The sequence below is a fragment of the Lygodium microphyllum genome, chromosome 5 (assembly GCF_053477565.2).
Source record: "Lygodium microphyllum isolate KBCC chromosome 5, Lygodium_microphyllum_v1.1.10, whole genome shotgun sequence".
NCBI lineage: Eukaryota > Viridiplantae > Streptophyta > Polypodiopsida > Schizaeales > Lygodiaceae > Lygodium > Lygodium microphyllum.
In genome coordinates, this window is record NC_141139.1 from 34,296,480 (window position 1) to 34,317,331 (window position 20,852).

Below are 20,852 nucleotides of genomic sequence, written 5' to 3' on the forward strand. Positions count from 1 at the left end.
AGGCGGCAATGGATGTGGGCCCTCAAAGATCAACGTGAATCAATCTAAGAGGTGCCTCAACTTTGTTTGTAGATTGTTGAGGGAATGGGTTATGGTACTGCCTCTCGAGCTGACATGTTTTATAGACATCTTGAGCTAGCTTCAGGCGAGGAAGGTCCTAAACCATCTCACGGTGAGACAACTCATAAAGAGAGTCATAGCCAAGATACCCTAGGTGGAAAGGCCAAAGAAGCTCATTGTTTGTAGGCTCTCGAGATGTGGCTAATGTCTGGAAGCTATGGAACTCGAAGCCCTCTGCTGTCAGCTTGGTAAGAAAATGAGTCATGTGGTATAGACTGTTAGGCTGTGCCTCATTGTGAGCAATTACTAAACCAGGTCGAGAGTCAAGGACCTGGAGTGTGGTCCCTGTAAAGTAAACTGCTCGTCCCAACTGTAAACCTATTGAACAGGTAACAAGTTCATCCTAAGCTGAGGAACATGATATACATTGTTCAATGAAGTCAAATCCGGACACTTGTCAGTGGCAAAATTGACGCAATCTTGATCTTGATGGAGGAATTGTTTTCTATGCGGATCCGTCCGGCTACAGGGGCTTGGGTACGGAAGATGTCATGTATAGGAGTCATGTGATGTGTAGCTCCATTGTTCACAATCCAAATAGGTATTGATGTGCTCGGTTGTGATGAGTGGGCCTGTGTGGTAACCTCACCATGAGGCAACTCACAGATGTGGATGAGACTCGCATCGCACATCTCTATTGAGATGATGTGGGCTATGTATCTACTTCATTTTAACCTTTGAAAACAAAATTGTTTGAAGAAAAAGAAGGGAAAGGTGGTGAATGAAAACACATGTGATCTTACATGAGAGGCAACATGCAGTGTACTTAATGGAGGCTAAAAGGATGTGATAGTGGAACAAGAGGGTGGGATAGGAGGGAGATTAAATGGATTTGTGATAGGTGTAGATGTGGGAAATAATGTGGGTTCCTTTTGTCCATTAAATGTATTAAATTGAAATGATGATGATGAAGATGCACCTACTTCATTTTGACCTTTGAAATCAAAATTGTTTGAAGGAAAAGAAGGGGAATGGGTACTCACAGTTTCTTGTTTCAACTGCTTACTTAGTTTTGAGTTCATAAAGAAATATTTGTTGTCATCATTACTCATAAACCAGAAATTGTTTTGCATACGTCCTTCATCATGAAAATCATCCATACCAATAGGAGAAGGGGAATCATCATTAATAGAATTTGAAATGGTAGATATACCTGGCACTAGAGAGAATAAGTATGAAGGCAATGGAATGTACTTTATGCGAGTTTCCACTTGTGGATGGCCAATCCTAAGTGGAGATTCTGCTCTTCTTGCATAGTTAGTAGATCTGTGCATCGAATCTAAAGGGTGAAATTCAGACTTACCTTCTATCTGCTATTGGGCTCTATGCATCAAAATGAGATCGTGCTCAACTGCAGTAATCTCGTAAGGTTATGCAACTCCATGGTAGTCCAATGTCTATCCGGCCATGTTGGATTCTTGTGAAGGAAGTTGTGAGGCCCACTCTGACTTGTTCCTTAATGGATTTAGCTCGGATGTGAGAAGTGGTGTGGAAGTAGTGTTCGAAGTCATCTACCCTTCTGTTGTTCTTGCTTCTTGTATAGAGCTTTCAGATCAAGGCCTAGGTTTCTCTCAAAGAACTCAAGTCTGATACCATGTGAAGAAAATACCCTAACATAGAAAAACAATTAACACCATATAACAAAGCACAAAATGATAGAAGAACACAGTTAGGGTTAGGGTAACTTAGAGACAATGAACACAGAGACTGAACGAAATGATATGACTATTGAATATACAATGCTCATGCAGAAAACACACTATGTAGTGAATGAATACTATACCTCGAACTTATATCTCTTAAGGATATTAGCGACAGCTAGAGGAGAGAGAAAATCTGTAGGGCGGCAACTAGGGCTTGCAAATGCAATAGTATGCTGACGTGGCAGACTGTATAACAATTGGATGACGGACAACAGCGGTCGCCTTGCTGGAAACAGCAGCAAACTGATTACGGAGGGCTAAAAACAGGCACCAGATGAGTGAAAACTGCAACGGACAGCTTGGACTGTGATGTCCTCAATGAACCGGGCGTGAGCAGCAAGCTGAAAAAACTTGAAACCTGCAAAAACGAGATCAGTGCTGAATGGAGGGCAGCATACCTATTTATAGAAAGTTTAGGTCCTCCCAAGTGGGTTTGTGCTTATGGGATACAAACACTCTCTAGGAACGCCTTTTTTTTAAAATAAACAAGGTTTCTTCCTTAATTAAGCATGTTTTGGGGCTATTTAAGTGAAACTAATGCATTTTTAGCTCAACAATAGGGACAAATATCCCTTTTAATTTTACTTCCAAAGTATGAGACTTGTCCTTATGCTAAATAGTGATCACTTTAGCATGTGAATCAATCATTGCATGCACACGATGGAACCAAGGCATACCAAGCAAGACATCATAACCCTCAAGTGGTGTAATGAAAAGTCTTTGTAGTCCACATATCCTTGAATGTGTAGGTGAAGCTTCCCAAGGAGCGATGTGACAAGCTTTGCATGGCCCTTGTATACCATACTAACTTCTTCCATGGGCCCCATCTCATCCTCTTTGATCCCTAAACGTGCTGATATGTCCGTGGAGATAAAGTTGGCTCATGTCCCATTATCAAAGAAGATTAATGTATGCTGATCTTTGAATTTGTCCCATGCTCTGCATAACTTAGTAGCGTCATCATTGGGTTGATCACTAACAATATCTAGCATAAAACCAATGGATGTTTTGGGCTTTTTGCCCTTTGGATCTCTTTGATTTTTTGATTTTCCAGCTTGCCTGCTAGGACAGTCCTTAGCCATGTGATCCTCCTATTTACAAACAAAGCATTTATTAGTAGCCCTTGCTTACATTATGGAATTGTTTTTTAGCTATTTTCTTGTTGTTTTGGCCTCTTTTCAGCTTGATTTTTATATCTTCCCCTTTTCTCAGCCCTTGAAAACTTATTCAATTTTCCATCCATGTCTTGGAAACTTGAATCTTTTGCACATAGCAATGCATGAATTGTACTAGTTGTTTATATGAGCTGAGTCTTGAGACATGCTAGATATGGTGGATTCAATGCAAAAATCCTTGATTCCTTAGGCAGCCCACATACATACTCTTTCTCTTGCTCATGAGGAGAAGGTGGATAATAAGAAGTTACTAGCAACAAGGCATCCCAAAATTTCTTATTGTACTGCTGTAGATTCTTGCATTGTGTTGCATCAAGCTTATTCCAAGTTGTCTTAATCTCCACCTTAAATATGCCAGTCAACCAATTTGAAGCAAATATTTGCTTAAATTATACCCATGTTGATGGTGCTCTACCTTGTACCAAGAGCATGGATCACCATTGTAATTCATTCCCCTTGAAGTGGATCTTAGAGGATTCAGTGAAGTTGCCTTCTGAATAGATTGCATTAAATTGCTGAATAAAAGTTAAAGCTTTCAGCCTATCTTGTGCCCCATTGAAGGCCTCAAACTTCACCTCTTTGCCACCTCATCATAGTCCTTTGTTGCCTCTTGGGGAGTAAAGTTATCATACATTGGCTATTGTAAAAAGGATACATTTGTTGTATTTATATCATGACTAGCACTCATTCCTTCAGACCCATAAACACTAGGGGATGTAGATGCATTACTATACATGCCACTTTGTGCTCCACATACCATACCGATGTTGCAATATATGGCTTTATGCGTACTACTAGCCATATACAAATACATTGGGCTTTGCATACCATGTATTGGTTGCTACATACGTTAAGGAATGCTCACTTGTTCAAAATGTGAGACTGCACAATGGATGAGGAACTTGAACACGGAGAGAAAAGGAGAAGAAGAGAGAAGATGGTAGAAATGAAAGAGAAATCTGCACTGAATTTGGAAAGGATGTTGAATATAGTGATGGACTGATCAGTCCTTGCATGCAGCCCAAAGCATGAGTGAGGGCACAAGGTCAGGCTGGAAAATGATGACAGCACTGAAGATGGTGATGGTGATGGAGACATTTATGGCGAAAGAGACGGAGTGTGCAGCCAACAGCCCTTGCCAAAGATAGAGAAGAATAACAAACTTCAAGTATGCACTTGCAGAAGAGGAAGAAGAATGAATGCTTTGCCCCAAAGTGGGACCAGCTATATATACTTGAAATGGCCCTAGATTGGCCGACCAGCCATTTGAACCATGGCACTTGGCCAGCTAAATTTGGCTGATCAACAATAAAAAATGCAGAAAATACTAGCATGGTAGGAAGAAAATGCTAACAAGGGCAAACAAGGCAAATCGTAGTCTACAAGGGTTGTACAAGTTGATTGATCCTTGGAAATGCACACTAATTTGCCTAAGAAAAGAAATACATGCTATGAATAGAGCTGCCTTCTTTGTCATTGATATGTTAGAGCTGCTAATGTCCCTCTCTAACTCAAATTGAGGCCCATAGCTAGGAGATGACAGTGCTTGACAAACATGATTGGTAGCACAAAACCCATTGAATTGGCACTACTAAGATGGCCTTGCGTTTGCGTATTCAATCCTATTGGTACTAGTTGCTTTTGCTCATCACCAATCTTTGGTGCATCTTTGGGCTGTGGTGCTTGCCTTTTGGGAGTTTCTTGCTCATAGTTACAAGGGGTTTTTGAAACAAGAAGTATGAAACATGTTTCATAGGTTTCATATGAGTTTTCTAAAATGTTAGAAACAAGTTTCATTCAAGATGGAAGAAAACTATTAGACTTTCTACATATATAGTATAACTCATGTAATGTAATTTATTATAATCCATGATCCTATACAATGCAAATGAAGATTTAACATAGCATTAATATTTATATGCATCATGGTCCATTATCCATGATAATATTATTTGTAATAATAGAAAAAGACATCAAAATATGGAAAGTGTCTAAAACACATAAAATGATAGATAAATACAATGTCAAAGCTCCTAATGTTCTCATCTGATTGAGACCTAGGCTCACAAGTAAGAGATGGCTACATAAGACACACATGACTACTAATAGAAAAATGATGGTTCATGGCATATGTGTATTGATTATTATGCTTTGAACAAGATCATGACAAAGAATTGATTTCCGATCCCTCGAATCGATGATCTTTTGGATAGATTGCAAGGGCAGCTATATTTAGTTGTATAGATTTGAAAAGTGGGTATCATTAGATATGCATTAGATCGGAGGATGCGCCTAAGACAACTTTTAGGACATCTTTTGGGTCATATGAGTTTCTAGTCATGCCTTTTGGGCTTACAAATGCTTCTGCTACTTTTAATCAGATGATGGACCACATTTTCAAGCCATCTAGAGGATTTGTGGGCTCTTTCTTTGATCACATGATTGTCTACTCAAAGAATGAGGCAGAGCATAGAAAATACTTGGACATTGTGTTTAATGAACTGTATAAGCATAGGCCGATCATCAATGATAAGAAAAGCGAAATTTTTTTGCATGAAATCCACTTTTTGGGGCATATTATATCAGCTTCTTGGGTTTGTGTTCTTATTATAGGAAGTATATAAGTGGATTTGCTGAAATTGTATTTTCATTGCATGCTTTACAAAAGAAGAATGTGCCGTTTAGATGGATAACAATGGAAATTTTGGCATTTGAAAAGTTAAAGGGAAAGATGACTTTGGATCTTGTGCTTGTGTTGCTGGATCTAAGGAAGTTATTCGTCATTCAGTGTGATACATGTGGCAACAACATTGGGCCTATTCTTATGCAGGATGGCCGTGTTGTGGCTTATGAGTGTCGAATTCTCCACAGTGTAGAGAAAAATTTGCAGGTCTGTAAGAAGCAACTCTTGGCTGTAATTCATGCATTGTTTAAGTGGAAACATCATTTGTTGGGGTCTGATTTAACAATGCAGACAAACCATCAGACTTTGAGGTACTTTCTGACGCGGACAAAGTTGTTAGAGAAACATATAAGATTGACAAATTTTTTCTGTATGTTTCATTTTCAGATTTAAAGTTATCACTGAAAGACATGCTCCTCTGTATGCATGATATATAAGTATTGATGCCATAGTCAAGGTAGTGGAGCATTTCTTTTATTGGCGAGCTTTGAGGCATGATATAGAGTAGCTTGTCAGGTAATGCATTGTACATCAAAAGATAAAGCATGATAGGCAAAAGATGTCGAGCTTGTTGCAGCCTTTGCCTATTCCAAATAGGCCTTGGCAGAGCATTGCAATGGACTTTGTTTTTGAGCTTTCTAGGACACCTACAAGGGATGATGAGATATGGAATATCGTTTGTAGGTTTAGCAAATAGGCCCATTTTATTCCGGTGAGGAAGGAAATAAAGGCTGATCATATTACATACTTATTTCTGTAGCATATCTTTAGATATCATGGTATGCCGGAGTCAATCGTTAGTGAACGAAACTCTTGGATAAGGAGTTTATTTTGGAAGGGGTTGTTTGAGAATATGGGTACCACATTGAAATTCTCATCATCCTTCCATCTGTAAACAGATGGTCAGTCTGAGGAAGAAAATTCCATAGTGTTAGATCTTTTGAGGTGCTATGTTCTAGACCACAAGACACAGTGGGAGCAGTATTTGCCATTGGTTGAGTTTGCTTATAACAATACAATGCATATTTCCACTGGCAAAGCTCCATTTGAGGTGGTTGAGGGTGGCAAGAAAGTATCACCTATCTTGCAGACTTAGGGTAAGATCTTTGAGGCTTTTCATTATGTGGAAAATTTGGATGCAGCCTATGCAAAGATAAAAAGATATACACTTCTGAGATTACAAGAAAAGGAAAAGAAGACAGCTGATTGCCATAGATATGCTTTGTAGTTTGTAGAGGACGATTATGTATTGCTATATTTTGAAAAGGCAAGGTTGAAAAAGATGAAAGGAAGAGAGATTGTATCTGAAGTTGAGTATGAGATACTATGGGCTCTTTCAAGAGTTAAAGAAGATCAACAATGTGGCATATCGGCTGAAATTATCTTCACATTGACAGATACACAATGCCTTTCATGTTAGTTTGTTGAGGCCTTTTTCATGGTGATGTGCCTAAGGATATGTTTGTTGAAATTTAGGCTAAGGTTGAGGAGTTGGTTGGTGGCTAAGCAGATCTTGGCACATAAGGAAAGAAAGGTTAGAGGTAGAGTTTCCAAGAGATATTTGGCGAAGTTTCATAATTATTTACCAATGGATACAAAATAGATGGAAGAGGATGACTTGGTAGACTATTCTCAATTGTTGCAACTTTACCTAGATGCCTTTGGTTTGGGCTCAGTTAGATTTATAGAGCAAGGGTTCGGAGTATTGCTTGATATTCAGGGGGGGAGGTAACACTTCCACTTCTTCAGTTGTGGACAACTCTCGTATGTAGTGGATCTTGGATGTATTAAGCATGTATCTAAGGTATTGTACTAATAGTATGTTTGGTATGAGGTCACTACTAAGTGTACTAGTCACTATGAGATGTATGTAGATGGGTATGGTTGTTACTGCGGCTCTTAGTACTTTTGCGTCAGTTTGGGATCAATTCATGATTAGTTGGGCATGAGTTTTTGCCTTAGTTTTGATATCAAGTTCTGATCAATTTGAGAACCGTTTATGGTCACTTTTGGGATCAGTTTTGCATTAGTTTTTGCAATCAGTTTGTGATAAGTTTGAGGTTACATTTGCAACAGTTTGTGATCAGTTCTTAGATCAGCAAATGATTAGTTTATGATCAGAATATGCTCGGTTTTCAATGGCTTACAGCTTCCATGGATAATAGCATGTTAGTAAATGCAATTGACAATTTCAGCCATGATTTATGTCGAGAATGTGCTTTACTATGGTTGTGGAGTTAAAATAGTTGAGAAACATTAGTTATTGATGCATCCAATGGATTTCTAGCAATAGTTCTAGGCTAATTCTCAGTATTATCTGATGTTTATGTTTCTTGAAAATTTTCAGCAAGGTTTGGGACACATATGGTATGGTTGGACGATAGTGGCTAATGTTGTGACTATGATGCCTTATGGAACTTCCAGTACAATATGCTTTTCCTTTAGCACAATGTAGTGCATGTTAAAAGATGACGTACCGGTCAGACAGTAGGGTTTGCGGGGAGGAACACAGAGTAAACTCGGTAAATACTTAGAAGAGAAGAGAAGAGAGAAGAGACTTTGATAAATGGAATGATGAAGTTTTGAGTCATGGAATGAATGTGATACAAGGGAACAAGGGTGCCATAGCACAAGGAAGATGATGAAGATAGCCATGAACCACGAACTGCAATGTCCTCTTGAAGGGGTGTGAAGGTGGTGGAGAGGTTGGAGAGAAGAGGTGATGGACTCAATGAATCAACCGTGTCAAATGAGTGACAGAGGCAGCCTATAAATAGGCAAGAAAAATCCAATGCATAGGAGGAATGTTGGACTTTGTGTGGTGTCGAGAACCATAAGGATATTTGCCCGTACTCAATCTCGGGAGTTGACTCTATGCTGACCAAGTAACCAAGGCAAGAAGAAGAGGAGGAAGAAGATGTAGAGGATCCCTAATATCCAAGATTTCCACCTGAAAGGTAACTTGCAATCATAGTTGTCTGGAATGGAGAATGGGAACAGGAATGAGATCCCTTGGAACGAGGGAAATGTCCAAGGTGGGGGAACGGGAACAGGGGGAACGACACATGTCTTAAGTGCCCCAAATATGCGCTGCATGACCAAGTAGCCCCAAAGCATGTCCCTCTAATTGCCCCAATATCCCTCAATGCTCCAAATTGACCCGAATGTTCCAAAATTGACTTGATTACCCCCACAGCTCCAAATTGCTATGAATTGCCTCAATTATTCTAGTTTCCCTTGAAATTGGACAATATAAATGGATGATTACCTTGGAATTGAGAATAGGCTGAAATTTGATTTTCATTGCAAGAGTTCATAATGCATCAAATTTGAGCTTTGCATGGACTCCTAATTGGCTTGTGGGTTGTCTTGACACTTTGAATATTCAATGAGAGAGAGAGAGAGAGAGAGAGAGAGAGAGAGAGAGAGAGAGAGAGAGAGAGATTAGTGTGTGCACATTAGGCAATGGAGATAGGTGAACATGTGGTAGGAGTGTGATACAAGCAAAAAGAAAAAACGTGGAAAAATGTAAATTTTTGGTCAATAGGCCGGGAACAGCAAGGGGAACGGGAGGGAATGGTAAGGAACGGCCCACGGAAGGGCAGGGAACGTTCCCTGGCCAATTCACCTCCTCCAAGGATTTGGAATGCGTTAAATTGTTCCTACAGGCCGGAACGGCCGTTCCCTGTTTCTATGCTTGTAATAAAAAACAGTAGACAAAGTGAATTGGAGAACCCGAAACTCAACCTTGGGAGAGAAGCCACTAGCACCGTGCATCCATGTGGGAAGGAATACGAAGGCCTCATCACCAAGTTGCGGTTGAACCTCCAAGGCCCCGATCTAGGTAGATCCTCAAGACCCTGGCTATCGATAGGTGAGATGATCGTTGGAAGGAAGACACTCCATCCAAGGGTAGAAGAAAGTAAAAGGCCTCCGCCAGGGTGTGCGAAGGATTGAGTGGTGGGTGGGGATTCCCTTTGAAATTGGAGGAATAGGAGCTCCCTTTGAAGTTGCAATAGCTGTAGATGCCCCCTCAGAGGGCAAAGAAAGATCATCCTCTTCTGAATCCCCCTCTGAGGTAGACAGGGAATTCAAAAACTCATGGATCATAGACTCTGAAATGTTTGAGGATGAAGGAAGTGTTGCTTGTTGTGCCTAAGAAGGTATTTGGGGTGGTGAAGTACTCCCAGAGGTGGCCTCTCGAACCTGAGTAGGTGAGGGTGAAAGGTGGGGCTTAGGTTGAGCAATGAGTGGGCAACAATCGTTGCGTCTCAATGGAGCAGACTGGGAAGCCGAAGAAGAGGAAGGAGTGGTATCAAACAATCACTGTCTCTCGATGAAGTGGTTTGCAAAACCACGGGCTGTGGTAGCCACTGTACTTGAATATAGGTAGGAGAAGACTACCACTGACATTGCGATGATCTCCAGGAGGTCGTAGCGCGAATCGATCTTCCTTGTGCTCGAAAGGACTTAGTGTGCATCGAATGCGTCTTATTGCTGTGAGCATAGTACTCTGATAGCCGATGGAGAACAATCTCTGTGGCCCAGAAAGGAGAGGTGGCAAAGGTAGTGTCGGGTGGGAGACACATATACTCTGGGGGGGGTAGGGACCATGGGTATCAGTCTGCCTTGCTGAAAAAGGAAGAGGTCAGCCACGAACCATGGACTACAATGTTTGCCTCAAGGGGTGGGAGGGTAGTGGAAGGGCTGGAAGTGAACTGCCAGTGGGAGAAGGACGCTACTAGCAGTTGAGATTGCAACCAGTAGAAAAACGCAGGGTACAATAGTATGGTGGAGCTGTTGGGTTGTAGAGAATAGCCGCCAGCAGATTGGTTGAGCCGCCAGGTTGCAAAGAACAGCCGCCAGCAGCTGGGAGAAGCAACCAGCAGTCTAGCTGAGCCGCCAGCAGCTTGGCTGAGCCACCAGCAGTAGGGAGCAACAGCCAGCAGTCTGATTGAGCCGCCAGCAGCAAGGAGCGGCGGTTAGCAGTTTGGATGAGCCGCCAGCAGTCTAACTGAGCCACCAGCAGCAATGAGCTGGCAGCAGTCTGGCTGAGCCACCAACAGGCAGGGAACAGCTGCCAGCAGTCTGGCTGAGTTGCTAGTAGCAGAGAGGAGTCACTAGCAGCAGAGAATGGCTGCCAACAGACTTGGAGGTGGAGGCGGCAGCAGAGCAGCCTTGAACGCAGGCTGGAAAACAGTAAATGCCAGAGGGAGAAGCCGCCAATTAGAATGTTGATGCAGCAGAAGAAGAAGAGAAGTGGATGCCAAACATGCCACCTATCTTTGCTTTCATTGGAGTGGAGGATCTTTGCCATTGTTTGAGCAGATCCAGCTCTGATACCATGTCAAAGACGACGTATCAATGAGACAGTAGGGTTTGCAGGAAGGAACATGGAGTGAACTTACTAAACACTAAGAAGAGAAGAGAAGAGAAGAGAGAAGAAACTTTGATGAAATGGAATGATGAAGTTTCGAATCATGTAGTGAATGTGATACAAGGGAACAAGGGTGTTGTAGCACAAGGAAGATGATAAAGACAACCACGAATCACGAATCGCAATGTTTTCCTGAAGGGGTGTAAGGGTGGTGGAGAGGTTGGAGAGAAGAGGTGATGGACTGAATGAATCGGAGAGGTTGGAGAGAAGAGGTGACGGACTGAATGAATCGGCCGTGTCAAATGAGTGACAAAGGCAACCTAAAAATAGGTAAGAGACTGTCTAGGGTGGCACTCAGAGGGAGGGTGTCAGCTGTCTAGGGTGGTGCCAACAGACTTGGAGGTGGAGGCGGCAGCAGAGCAGCCTTGAACACAGGCTGGAAAACAGTAAATGCTAGAGGGAGAAGCCGCCAATTAGAATGTTGATGCAGCGGAAGAAGAAGAGAAGTGGATGCCAAACATGCCACCTATCTTTGCTTTCATTGGAGTGGAGGATCTTTGCCATTGTTTGAGCAGATCCAGCTCTGATACCATGTCAAAAGACGACGTATCAATGAGACAGTAGGGTTTGCAGGAAGGAACATGGAGTGAACTTACTAAACACTAAGAAGAGAAGAGAAGAGAGAAGAAACTTTGATGAAATGGAATGATGAAGTTTCGAATCATGTAGTGAATGTGATACAAGGGAACAAGGGTGTTGTAGCACAAGGAAGATGATAAAGACAACCACGAATCACGAATCGCAATGTTTTCCTGAAGGGGTGTGAGGGTGGTGGAGAGGTTGGAGAGAAGAGGTGATGGACTGAATGAATCGGAGAGGTTGGAGAGAAGAGGTGACGGACTGAATGAATCGTCCGTGTCAAATGAGTGACAAAGGCAACCTAAAAATAGGTAAGAGACTGTCTAGGGTGGCACTCAGAGGGAGGGTGTCGGCAGAGCAGCCTTGAACGCAGGCTGGAAAACAGTAAATGCCAGAGGGAGAAGCCGCCAATTAGAATGTTGATGCAGCGGAAGAAGAAGAGAAGTGGATGCCAAACATGCCACCTATCTTTGCTTTCATTGGAGTGGAGGATCTTTGCCATTGTTTGAGCAGATCCAGCTCTGATACCATGTCAAAGACGACGTATCAATGAGACAGTAGGGTTTGCAGGAAGGAACATGGAGTGAACTTACTAAACACTAAGAAGAGAAGAGAAGAGAGAAGAAACTTTGATGAAATGGAATGATGAAGTTTCGAATCATGTAGTGAATGTGATACAAGGGAACAAGGGTGTTGTAGCACAAGGAATATGATAAAGACAACCACGAATCACGAATCACAATGTTTTCCTGAAGGGGTGTGAGGGTGGTGGAGAGGTTGGAGAGAAGAGGTGATGGACTGAATGAATCGGAGAGGTTGGAGAGAAGAGGTGACGGACTGAATGAATCGGCCGTGTCAAATGAGTGACAAAGGCAACCTAAAAATAGGTAAGAGACTGTCTAGGGTGGCACTCAGAGGGAGGGTGTCAGCTGTCTAGGGTGGTGCCCACAGTGCCTTTTTGGGGCTGTCCACTGTGAAACCCTAGACGCAAAATGTGAAACCCTAAACGCAAAACGCAGAACACAAACTGTATGTGAAGGGTTTCTAAATAGTGCGATCTAGGATGATTGCAAGGTTACTAAGGGAGAGGTATGTTATAGGGATATGAAAGTTTGAGATTCTTTAATCTTGTCGATAACATTTGATTAAGTTATTAATCAAATGTGCAAGGTTGTTTAGCACATGTGATGCATATGGCAGTTATTTCATGGTAATAGGCCAAGGATCTCGAGGTCAAAGATGATGTACCAGCAAGACAATAGGGTTGGCGGGAGGAACACGGAGTGAACTTAGCAAACATGGACAAGAGAAGAGAAGAGAGAAGAAACTCTGATGAATGGAATGATGAAGTTTCGAATCATGGAGTGAATGTGGTACAAGGGAACAAGGGTGCCGTAGCACACAGAAGATGATGAAGACAGCCACGAACCACGAACCACGAACCGCAATGTCCTCCTAAAGGGGTGTGAGGGTAGTGGAGAGGCTGGAGAGAAAAGGTGACGGACTGAATGCACCAGCCGTAAGGAATGAATGAGAGAGTGGCCTATAAATAGGCACAATAAGTCTAGGATGGCACCTCTTTTTGGGGCTGCAAATTGTTTGGTCAATAAGTGTCAGTGTTGACACTAGGGACTAGCATTAATTAATTAATTAATTAATACTAGTCTAAGGGTCAATAGAGATTGGGGACCACTTTAGGTTGCAAATGACCAAGCCATTTCAATTATGGATGGGCACATTTAATTTTGGGCAAGGTCAAAAGGGCAAAAATTAATTTTCAGGACTATTTGATTTTGGAAATGAAATAAAATGGTTGGATAATGTTGAAAATTTGGTTTAGAAGGCTGCCATTTGGCAAAAATGCCCATACAAACTAAGGAAACGTTTTTGGGGGTTGGGTCTCAGCCATTCAGTTAGTTTACAGCTGAGGGGGGAGAGAGAGAGAGAGAGAGGGGGGGGAGTTGCTGGTCCATTTTCTGATCAGAGAACAATTTGCTACAGAAGACAGCCATTTGGGGGCCTTAGCAGGTAGGGGATAGTAGGGAGACATATTCTAGGAGTTGGCAACAATATTGTTGATCAGGTGACAACATTTCGGAGATGACTGGCAGTAGGTGATTGCAATGAATGCAAGCTAGAGCAGGCAACAAGCAGATTTTAGGGTTTTCTTGCAAAGAAAATCAGATCTTTATCTCATCTTGGCTTTCTCTTACCTTCTCGAGTAATTTCTCAAAAGATCTCAGCACTTCTTAGCCGTTCTCATTAGATCTCAGTCAGATTTGGTAGATAGCAAGAGGATTTTTGCTGTAAACCTTACTTTTTTGTAAAATTAGGGTTTAACAGTCACCTTGGGACCCGTGCCAATTAGAGAAGTTATCGTACATTGAAATCAGCACTTGAAATTTGTGGAATTGATAGGGATTTTAGATGCTAGCCCATCCATTGTAAATTGCGGCAACATTTGGCTAGTTGGGGGTTCCATTCATGCAAGTCTTGGGTGAAAATCAAGGGGCAATTGGCCGAAATTGCTTGCTGATTATATGTATAGCAAGGGGCTTTTGGATCAACAAAGGAGATTGTGGAATCGCAACTTGCACACGGTCCATTAGTAATCAAAGTTAAAGAAATAACGAAAGGGGTGTCACTTTTGGGGCTAACCAGGTGTCTATTGTCCAAGGTTGCTAATGTAATGTGTGCATTTCAAATTATGCTTAGTTAGTAATTGCTATAATTAAGTGCTTGATCAAGATTTACCACCCCTTGAGAAGGAAAGAACCTTAAAACCAACTTTTCTCCTAGGAGGGGTGGTAATAACCTAATTAATCAATAATTACAACAGGCAATTAAAGCATATAAATTGAAATGCACAATTTACTACTTAATCTTGGACAATGGATACCTTGTTGGCCCCAAAATTGGTGTTGTGTGTGATGTTCCTCTATCTTTTATTGCAAATGGATGGAGTACATTGAGATTCTTTAATCTCCTTTGCTGATCCAAGTGCCTCTTGTTGTCATAAATGACCAGTAAGCCTTCAAACCGATCTGCCCCTTGGTTTGTTGGGAGATTGGCCTCCAACTGTGCTTATTGGGTGCAAATTCTGCCCCAAATGTTTGCTGGTTGAATGGCCACTTGAATCTATTGAAATCCCCAATTCGAGTGATTGAAATTGAAGTCTCTGGGACCTAAATTTGAGCATGCTTTCTTGAGGCGGCTGTGAAATCGTAATTTCTACTGTAAATTAGGGTTTACAACATAGATTCATCAAAATCTCCACCTCCAAATGGCTGAGTCTATTGGAAATTGCTGAGGAAGAATGAGAACAAGTTGGGGGATGTGAGAGAGAATGTTGTGGTGAGAGGAAATTATGATTTTCTTTGTTGAGGAACTGGAGGGATTCAATTGCTGCCTTGTCTTGATAGTTGTTGAGGCTATTGGCTATTGCCAAGAAGGCCTTGAAATGTAGTTGTCCCTTGTTTGTTGTTGTCACTTGCTTGTGTAGGCCATCCCTAGGCTGTCACTTGCTGCTTGGGTTGCTTTGGCTAGCTGGAAACCTCCCCTATTGCTTGGCGATGGCTCTAGCCTTCTTTTCTCTTGCTGGTTGCACATAGAATAGACTCTCTCTCTCTCTTTCACGAGCCTTTTTTCACTTCCATGGCAAGTTTTGCCAAGTGGCGTCTTCCAAATCCAATTTTTAGTATTATTCAACTTTATTAAATTGATTTTAGAATATTAGTTTTGTAACTAATTAATTAATTATTTATGACTCAGATTAATAATCTAATTGATCAACAATTAAATTGGCTAGGCCAATTTATCACCTAAGTATTAGTCTCGGAATTGGTATTAATTAATTAATTCAATCCAATTTCCTAGTGTCATCATTGACACTTATGGCTAATTAAATGTTCTAGGCCAAGTTTTGACACCAGGTACCGCCTAGTACTTATCACTTATAACTTGTTACAACTTTTGCCTTTGGTATCAATTGATATCTTGGGGTCGTGGGTTCCACATTGTGAAATAACTATCCTACACATCACAGGTGCAAGTCACATTTGCGCATTTGATTAGCTGTTTAATCAAACGCTAAGAAGAGCATAAAAATTTCATGTCCTTGTTATTCACATCACATGTGCAAGTCACATTTGCCCATTTTATTAGATGTTTAATCAAATGCTAAAAAGAGCATCAAAATTTCATGTCCTTGTTTTAATATTGTTGAGGACAATAATTATTCACATGGGGAGAAGGGTTACATCGTTGGATGGCTTGACAAAGGGTTCACAATGTGAATATGCTCGGGAAACTTTAGGATTAGGGTGGTAAAGTCCTACAAAATAGCACCCATTGTTCATTTACACACTTTTTTTGTGTGATCACTATAGTTGGACAAGAGACCCTAGGTAGCCCTATCCATACAATCATATTGGTGGGGATTGAAAGTATGGGATGTCTACCCTTGCAGTAGGCATGTTTTGTATTTGCCATTGGCTCTCAAGCTCTATGGTTGGGAGGTGAGGTCGATGTCCATTTCCTTGTGCTTGTTCACTTTTCTTGTAGGACGTATCATAGCTGGTTGTTACAAGTTAGTCTGGTTTGCTGCCTCAGCTAGTCAAGTCACCACTTGGAGTTGCTTTCCATTGCTTTGGCCAGCATGCAAGATCTCCCCCTTGAAGTGCTTATAGCAGCACATGCTCAAACTACATACTTGTAGGGCTAACTACGAGCCATGTTTGTGATGATGCAATTATATCGAGCTGCGTGTTGCGTGTCAATTTGGGTATATGCATTTGATTACAAACAATCATATGAATTGCATGCTTTATTCTCTTCTTTCTTCCTTCTTAATGGATTAGAAGTTAAATTTCAAAATATTCATTGATTTATTTGCGTAGTCATCCTCTATTGTTGTGCTTGATCATGGCCATTGGCCATGGAGAGATAGCTTCCTATGCCCCTTTTTGCCACCTTGACCATAAAGAGGTTGGACATGGTGATATTGACATTATAAATTTGTAAGGAGTGCTAATAATTTTGAGCATGAGTACCTGGTAAGTCTTGCCATACTTGACCACTTGCTTGGACGTACTACCCAAGTCAACCTCTCTTGCTAGTATTGTTCCCTGGGACCCATTTGGGAGGAAAGGTGAGCTCCTTTGATGTAGACCATTATAGTCTAATGAGCTTCTAGTGGTTTTGTGCTATCATTGTATCACATGTAAAAGACTAGATTGCCACTCTTATACCAATCAAACATCCTTGTAGGATCCAACCTACACATAAGTCACAATACAGTTCATACTGACATAGAATGAGACACAGGAATGTCACCGCCTAGCCATAGAGTAGAATGGGTTATGGGTATACCACCAACTCATGTCATCCTAGTGTGTGGATGCAATGGCCTATGGGACAGTGTGGTGACTGCACAAGAAAGGGCACAAATGAGGCATCTTGATGTGTGGACTTGATGGCCTATGGTCCTAGAGTTTGGTGATCACACGAGATAGGGCACAAATGAGTGCCTTTGTCCTTTTTAAAGGATATCTTAACTGCCCTAGCATAAGGGCATGTTACACACCTAGTTACTAAGTGACTGAAGGTTGTGAACAATGGTGTGGGCAGTTTGTTGGATGTTCAAGACGTGACACCTAGTCACTAAGTGACCTAAGGCTGTGGCCAATGCTGCAGGTGCTTGTCTTGGATTTCCAAGGATGAAACTTTTACTAAAGCTTTCTGTATAGGAGGCTGCTGAAGTTCTTTTCTTGGTGAAGATCCCATTCATCTTTTTTTAACAGTCACACTGATGTGGGCAGACCAAGCAAGTCTGTTCAAACTTCATTTTTCACCAGGTGATGCTGTTTTAATTTCATTACCAGTCCTTTTGAGTCTGTTCTACAAATTTCTCTCTGAAGCCATCTTGAGGCTAAAGTTTTCATTCTCAGAGTTGCCTCTAGAGCTCGTTGTCTCCTTTGTGACAGGAGGATTTTCACCATCAGGCTTGTTCTTGGAGTAGAACCCTTCTTGAAGCACCCTTTAGGGAACTTTCTCTTTCCGTAGCTTATATGATAGAAATTGTTTCTTGGTGGAAATCGAAGGAGCTCCTTGAAATTCAACATCATGCTAAACTTCTAGATATCCTAGAGGCAAGATCACCATTGTCTAATTTTCGAAACAAGGGAAAACAAGAGGTGCATGCAGAATAAGTTTTAATAGCCAAGTTCTCACTATAATCCCCACATTCTAGACTACAAGGTTTTGGAGGGATAGTTTAATGATAAATGTGTACCATGCATCTCTGCAAAGGACCATTGGGTTCAGTATTGCGTAGCTCAGTTGGCAAATGTCAACCTTGAAATTTTAATTAGTGAAAACTATTATACAGCTTCCTTGTTCAGACATCCAATTCATTTCCACGTCTTTGTTTTTTATAGACACTCATACTTAAGGAAATAAGGGTAGGTAGTAAGAGGTGGCATGTTAAAAGTAAGTGAAATATAGTTCAAACTTTGACGAGACAAAGAAAAACATGCTCTCTTGAAGGTAGGATGGTGTACTTTTGTGTAACACATGCCTAATTATAATACTTGAAGAATAATTGAAGAGAATTTCACCACTCCATGTAAATTGAATGAGAACTGTCAGCTACTTAGAATAACCATCTATCTCTAGAAGTGAGAGAGCTAGTTGTTACAAGCCTTGAAATAGTCAGACCTTGCAATATGGAAGGCAATGGAGTCTTGGAAGTCCTTTAGGTTCAAGCTCCCCTCAAGGGGTAGTTGTTGTTGTGCATATCACACGCGCGTAACTACCATGTGTGAATCTCATTGTAACACTCTCTCCTGCAATATACCATTCTAAAAAAGGCCCTTCTCTTATCCAGAGTGAATATTGGAGACTGTTGCACCTTATGCTCATGTAAAAAGTGAGTTCACTTTGTTTGATTCACCCATCTGCCTATTGTGGCATAGCCTGTAGACGATGCTGCACACAATCTTCTGCCTTCCAGAGTGGTTGGCATTAACCTTGTCTGACCATGACCAAGCAACTTCTGTTTTCATTGCCAAAGTTTTGAGCGAGTGCAGCTTCGCCTAACTGTTATGACGTAGGGCATCAGGATCATGTGGATTTCCATTTGGAGGCAAGCTAATCAGAGGCTGCAGAAGGTTTGACTGGAGAAGGAGAATATTCTCTCTCTGTGATGAGAATCTTTGGCTCAAGAATTGGGATGTTGATCAAGTCTTAACAATTTTGTATCACATTTTAAAGCTTCTGAAAATTTTGTTGATCACTTCTACAGCATGCAAGCAAGTGGTTTATGTTGGTTCATACTTCCTGTTGGTATTTGGATTCTTGCATGCTGATGCTGGAAAAATAGTAGCTTTTGGTCTCAAACAAAGCATGGAGATTCCTGATATCCACTGTTGGGGCAGATAGAAAGTTCATTATCTTGCCTTAGATTGTTTATCTAAGTACTTTTCACCGGAAAATCCATCTGGTATTGGGAGGGTCCGTTGTTTGATAGAGTTACTGCGATTGAGCCATTGCTGCATGCTGTGTGCATAGCTTAAGAAGGGTTTAAAAATGTTGTTGACAAGATGATTCGATTTTTGTCAAGCTGTTTTCTGCAGTCTGTTACTAAATGATACATGAGAGTAATAAGGGTTGAACCTGGTTATTTATAAAAGATTATGTATAATTGGACAGTATCTCCACAGTAGCTTTAAGATTGTGGCAGCCTGAAACAGTGCGATCAAGGCAGCACCAAATAGTTCAGCAACAGCCAGTAAATCCTAAGTTCCGACAACAGACCTTAGAAATGGAGGCCAAACTCTGCATTGAGGAAGTAAAAAAATACAGCACAAGCATTGTAAGTTTTGATTTTGCTTTTACAAGAGTGAGGTTGAACTGTGGAACTCTAGAAAGAGCTTGGAGCTGCATATCCGAGTCTTCTTCTAAATTGAGGACAACGTTTTTTGTATTGGCTGTTCCATTGTGCTTACTGTCCATTAATTGTGGAATATGAAGGTACAAAAAAGGTCTGAAATTGCAAGATTAAACCAAGAGCTGGAGTCATTGACTTACAATCCAGTGCGGGTTCTTGAGGAAGAGAAGCTGCCACCTCGCAAATTGTCCAAGTTGGAGAAACACAAGGCTTGTTTTAAGTATTCTCTTGATACTTGTCATAGTTAATGACAGTTTGTAATCCTATCATGAGGTTTTCATCCCTCAAGAATTGGGATTTTCTAACTCTGTAAAATAGATAAATATATTTCATGATGGTTTAGCATGATGGACACATGGGCCTTTGATATAAGTTATGTTCTAGTTTAATTGGTGTTGCTTTCTTGATTTCATCTTTGGTGATTGGCATTTGTCCTTAGTATGTTGCTTTAATGGCCAAGTGGAGCATTTCTTGTTGTAGAGGTCTTTATTGGAATATGCAGTTTCTACCCATATTCGTGTGGTGTGGAATTTGATGTTGAAAGAGCTGATTGCTTTGTCTATCTACGTGGTCACATTTGAAGCTGCTTTGTCTATCTACATGGTCACGTTTGAAATTGCTCTTTTTTAGGGGTTTGTTGTTGTTGTGATGGTCATTCAAGGTAAGGCATGCAAAGGCTATATGATAGGGGATAGGATATATCTCTTGCCCTTTGTGCCAAGTGAGGGAATCAATGAAAGGATGTGGTTGCCTTTTGAAATGGAACGTGAAGGGTTGGGGAAATTTCCTTTGCCTTCATCTTCACATAGGAAGACATGGTCTACCAGGCACTTGTCCTTTCAAGATGATATTATTGCTTTTACTCCTTTCTAGAAATACATGCTTTTCAATCAAAGTAGTTGCAAATAAAGGGATTGAAGTCAATTGTGAAACCAATGTAGAAAGGTATTCGGATTGTCCTAAAGACCTTATTGGTTGGGCTCAAAAGTTGGTTGTTTAGAGACTTAAAAGTTTCCCATGACAAAGTGTCATAAATAGCCTTCATACTCCACAACTTTTAAAATATGTTTGCATAAGGAGAAATCTATACTAATGTTGTTAATGGCATATTTGGCTTGTTGCAATGATCTCTAATAAGGATGCAATATTTGTGTTGAGTGATTAAGATTCTTTCACATTATTGATAAATAAAGTAGGTCTTGGCTCT

At 41.0% G+C, this 20,852-nt stretch overlaps 1 protein-coding gene across 1 annotated transcript in view; it reads left to right on the forward strand.

Annotated features, from left to right (window-relative positions):
* Positions 1-20,020, forward strand: part of LOC148035675 (F-box family protein) — a 38,058-nt gene extending 18,038 nt beyond the window's left edge. Inside the window, exons 3-4 of the mRNA XM_087677682.1 lie at positions 19,408-19,570; positions 19,729-20,020. Of these exons, the coding sequence (XP_087533808.1) occupies positions 19,408-19,570; positions 19,729-19,893 (328 nt within the window). The 3' untranslated portion in view covers positions 19,894-20,020. The remainder of the gene's footprint in view (positions 1-19,407; positions 19,571-19,728) is intronic.
* Positions 20,021-20,852: the final 832 nt, after the last annotated feature.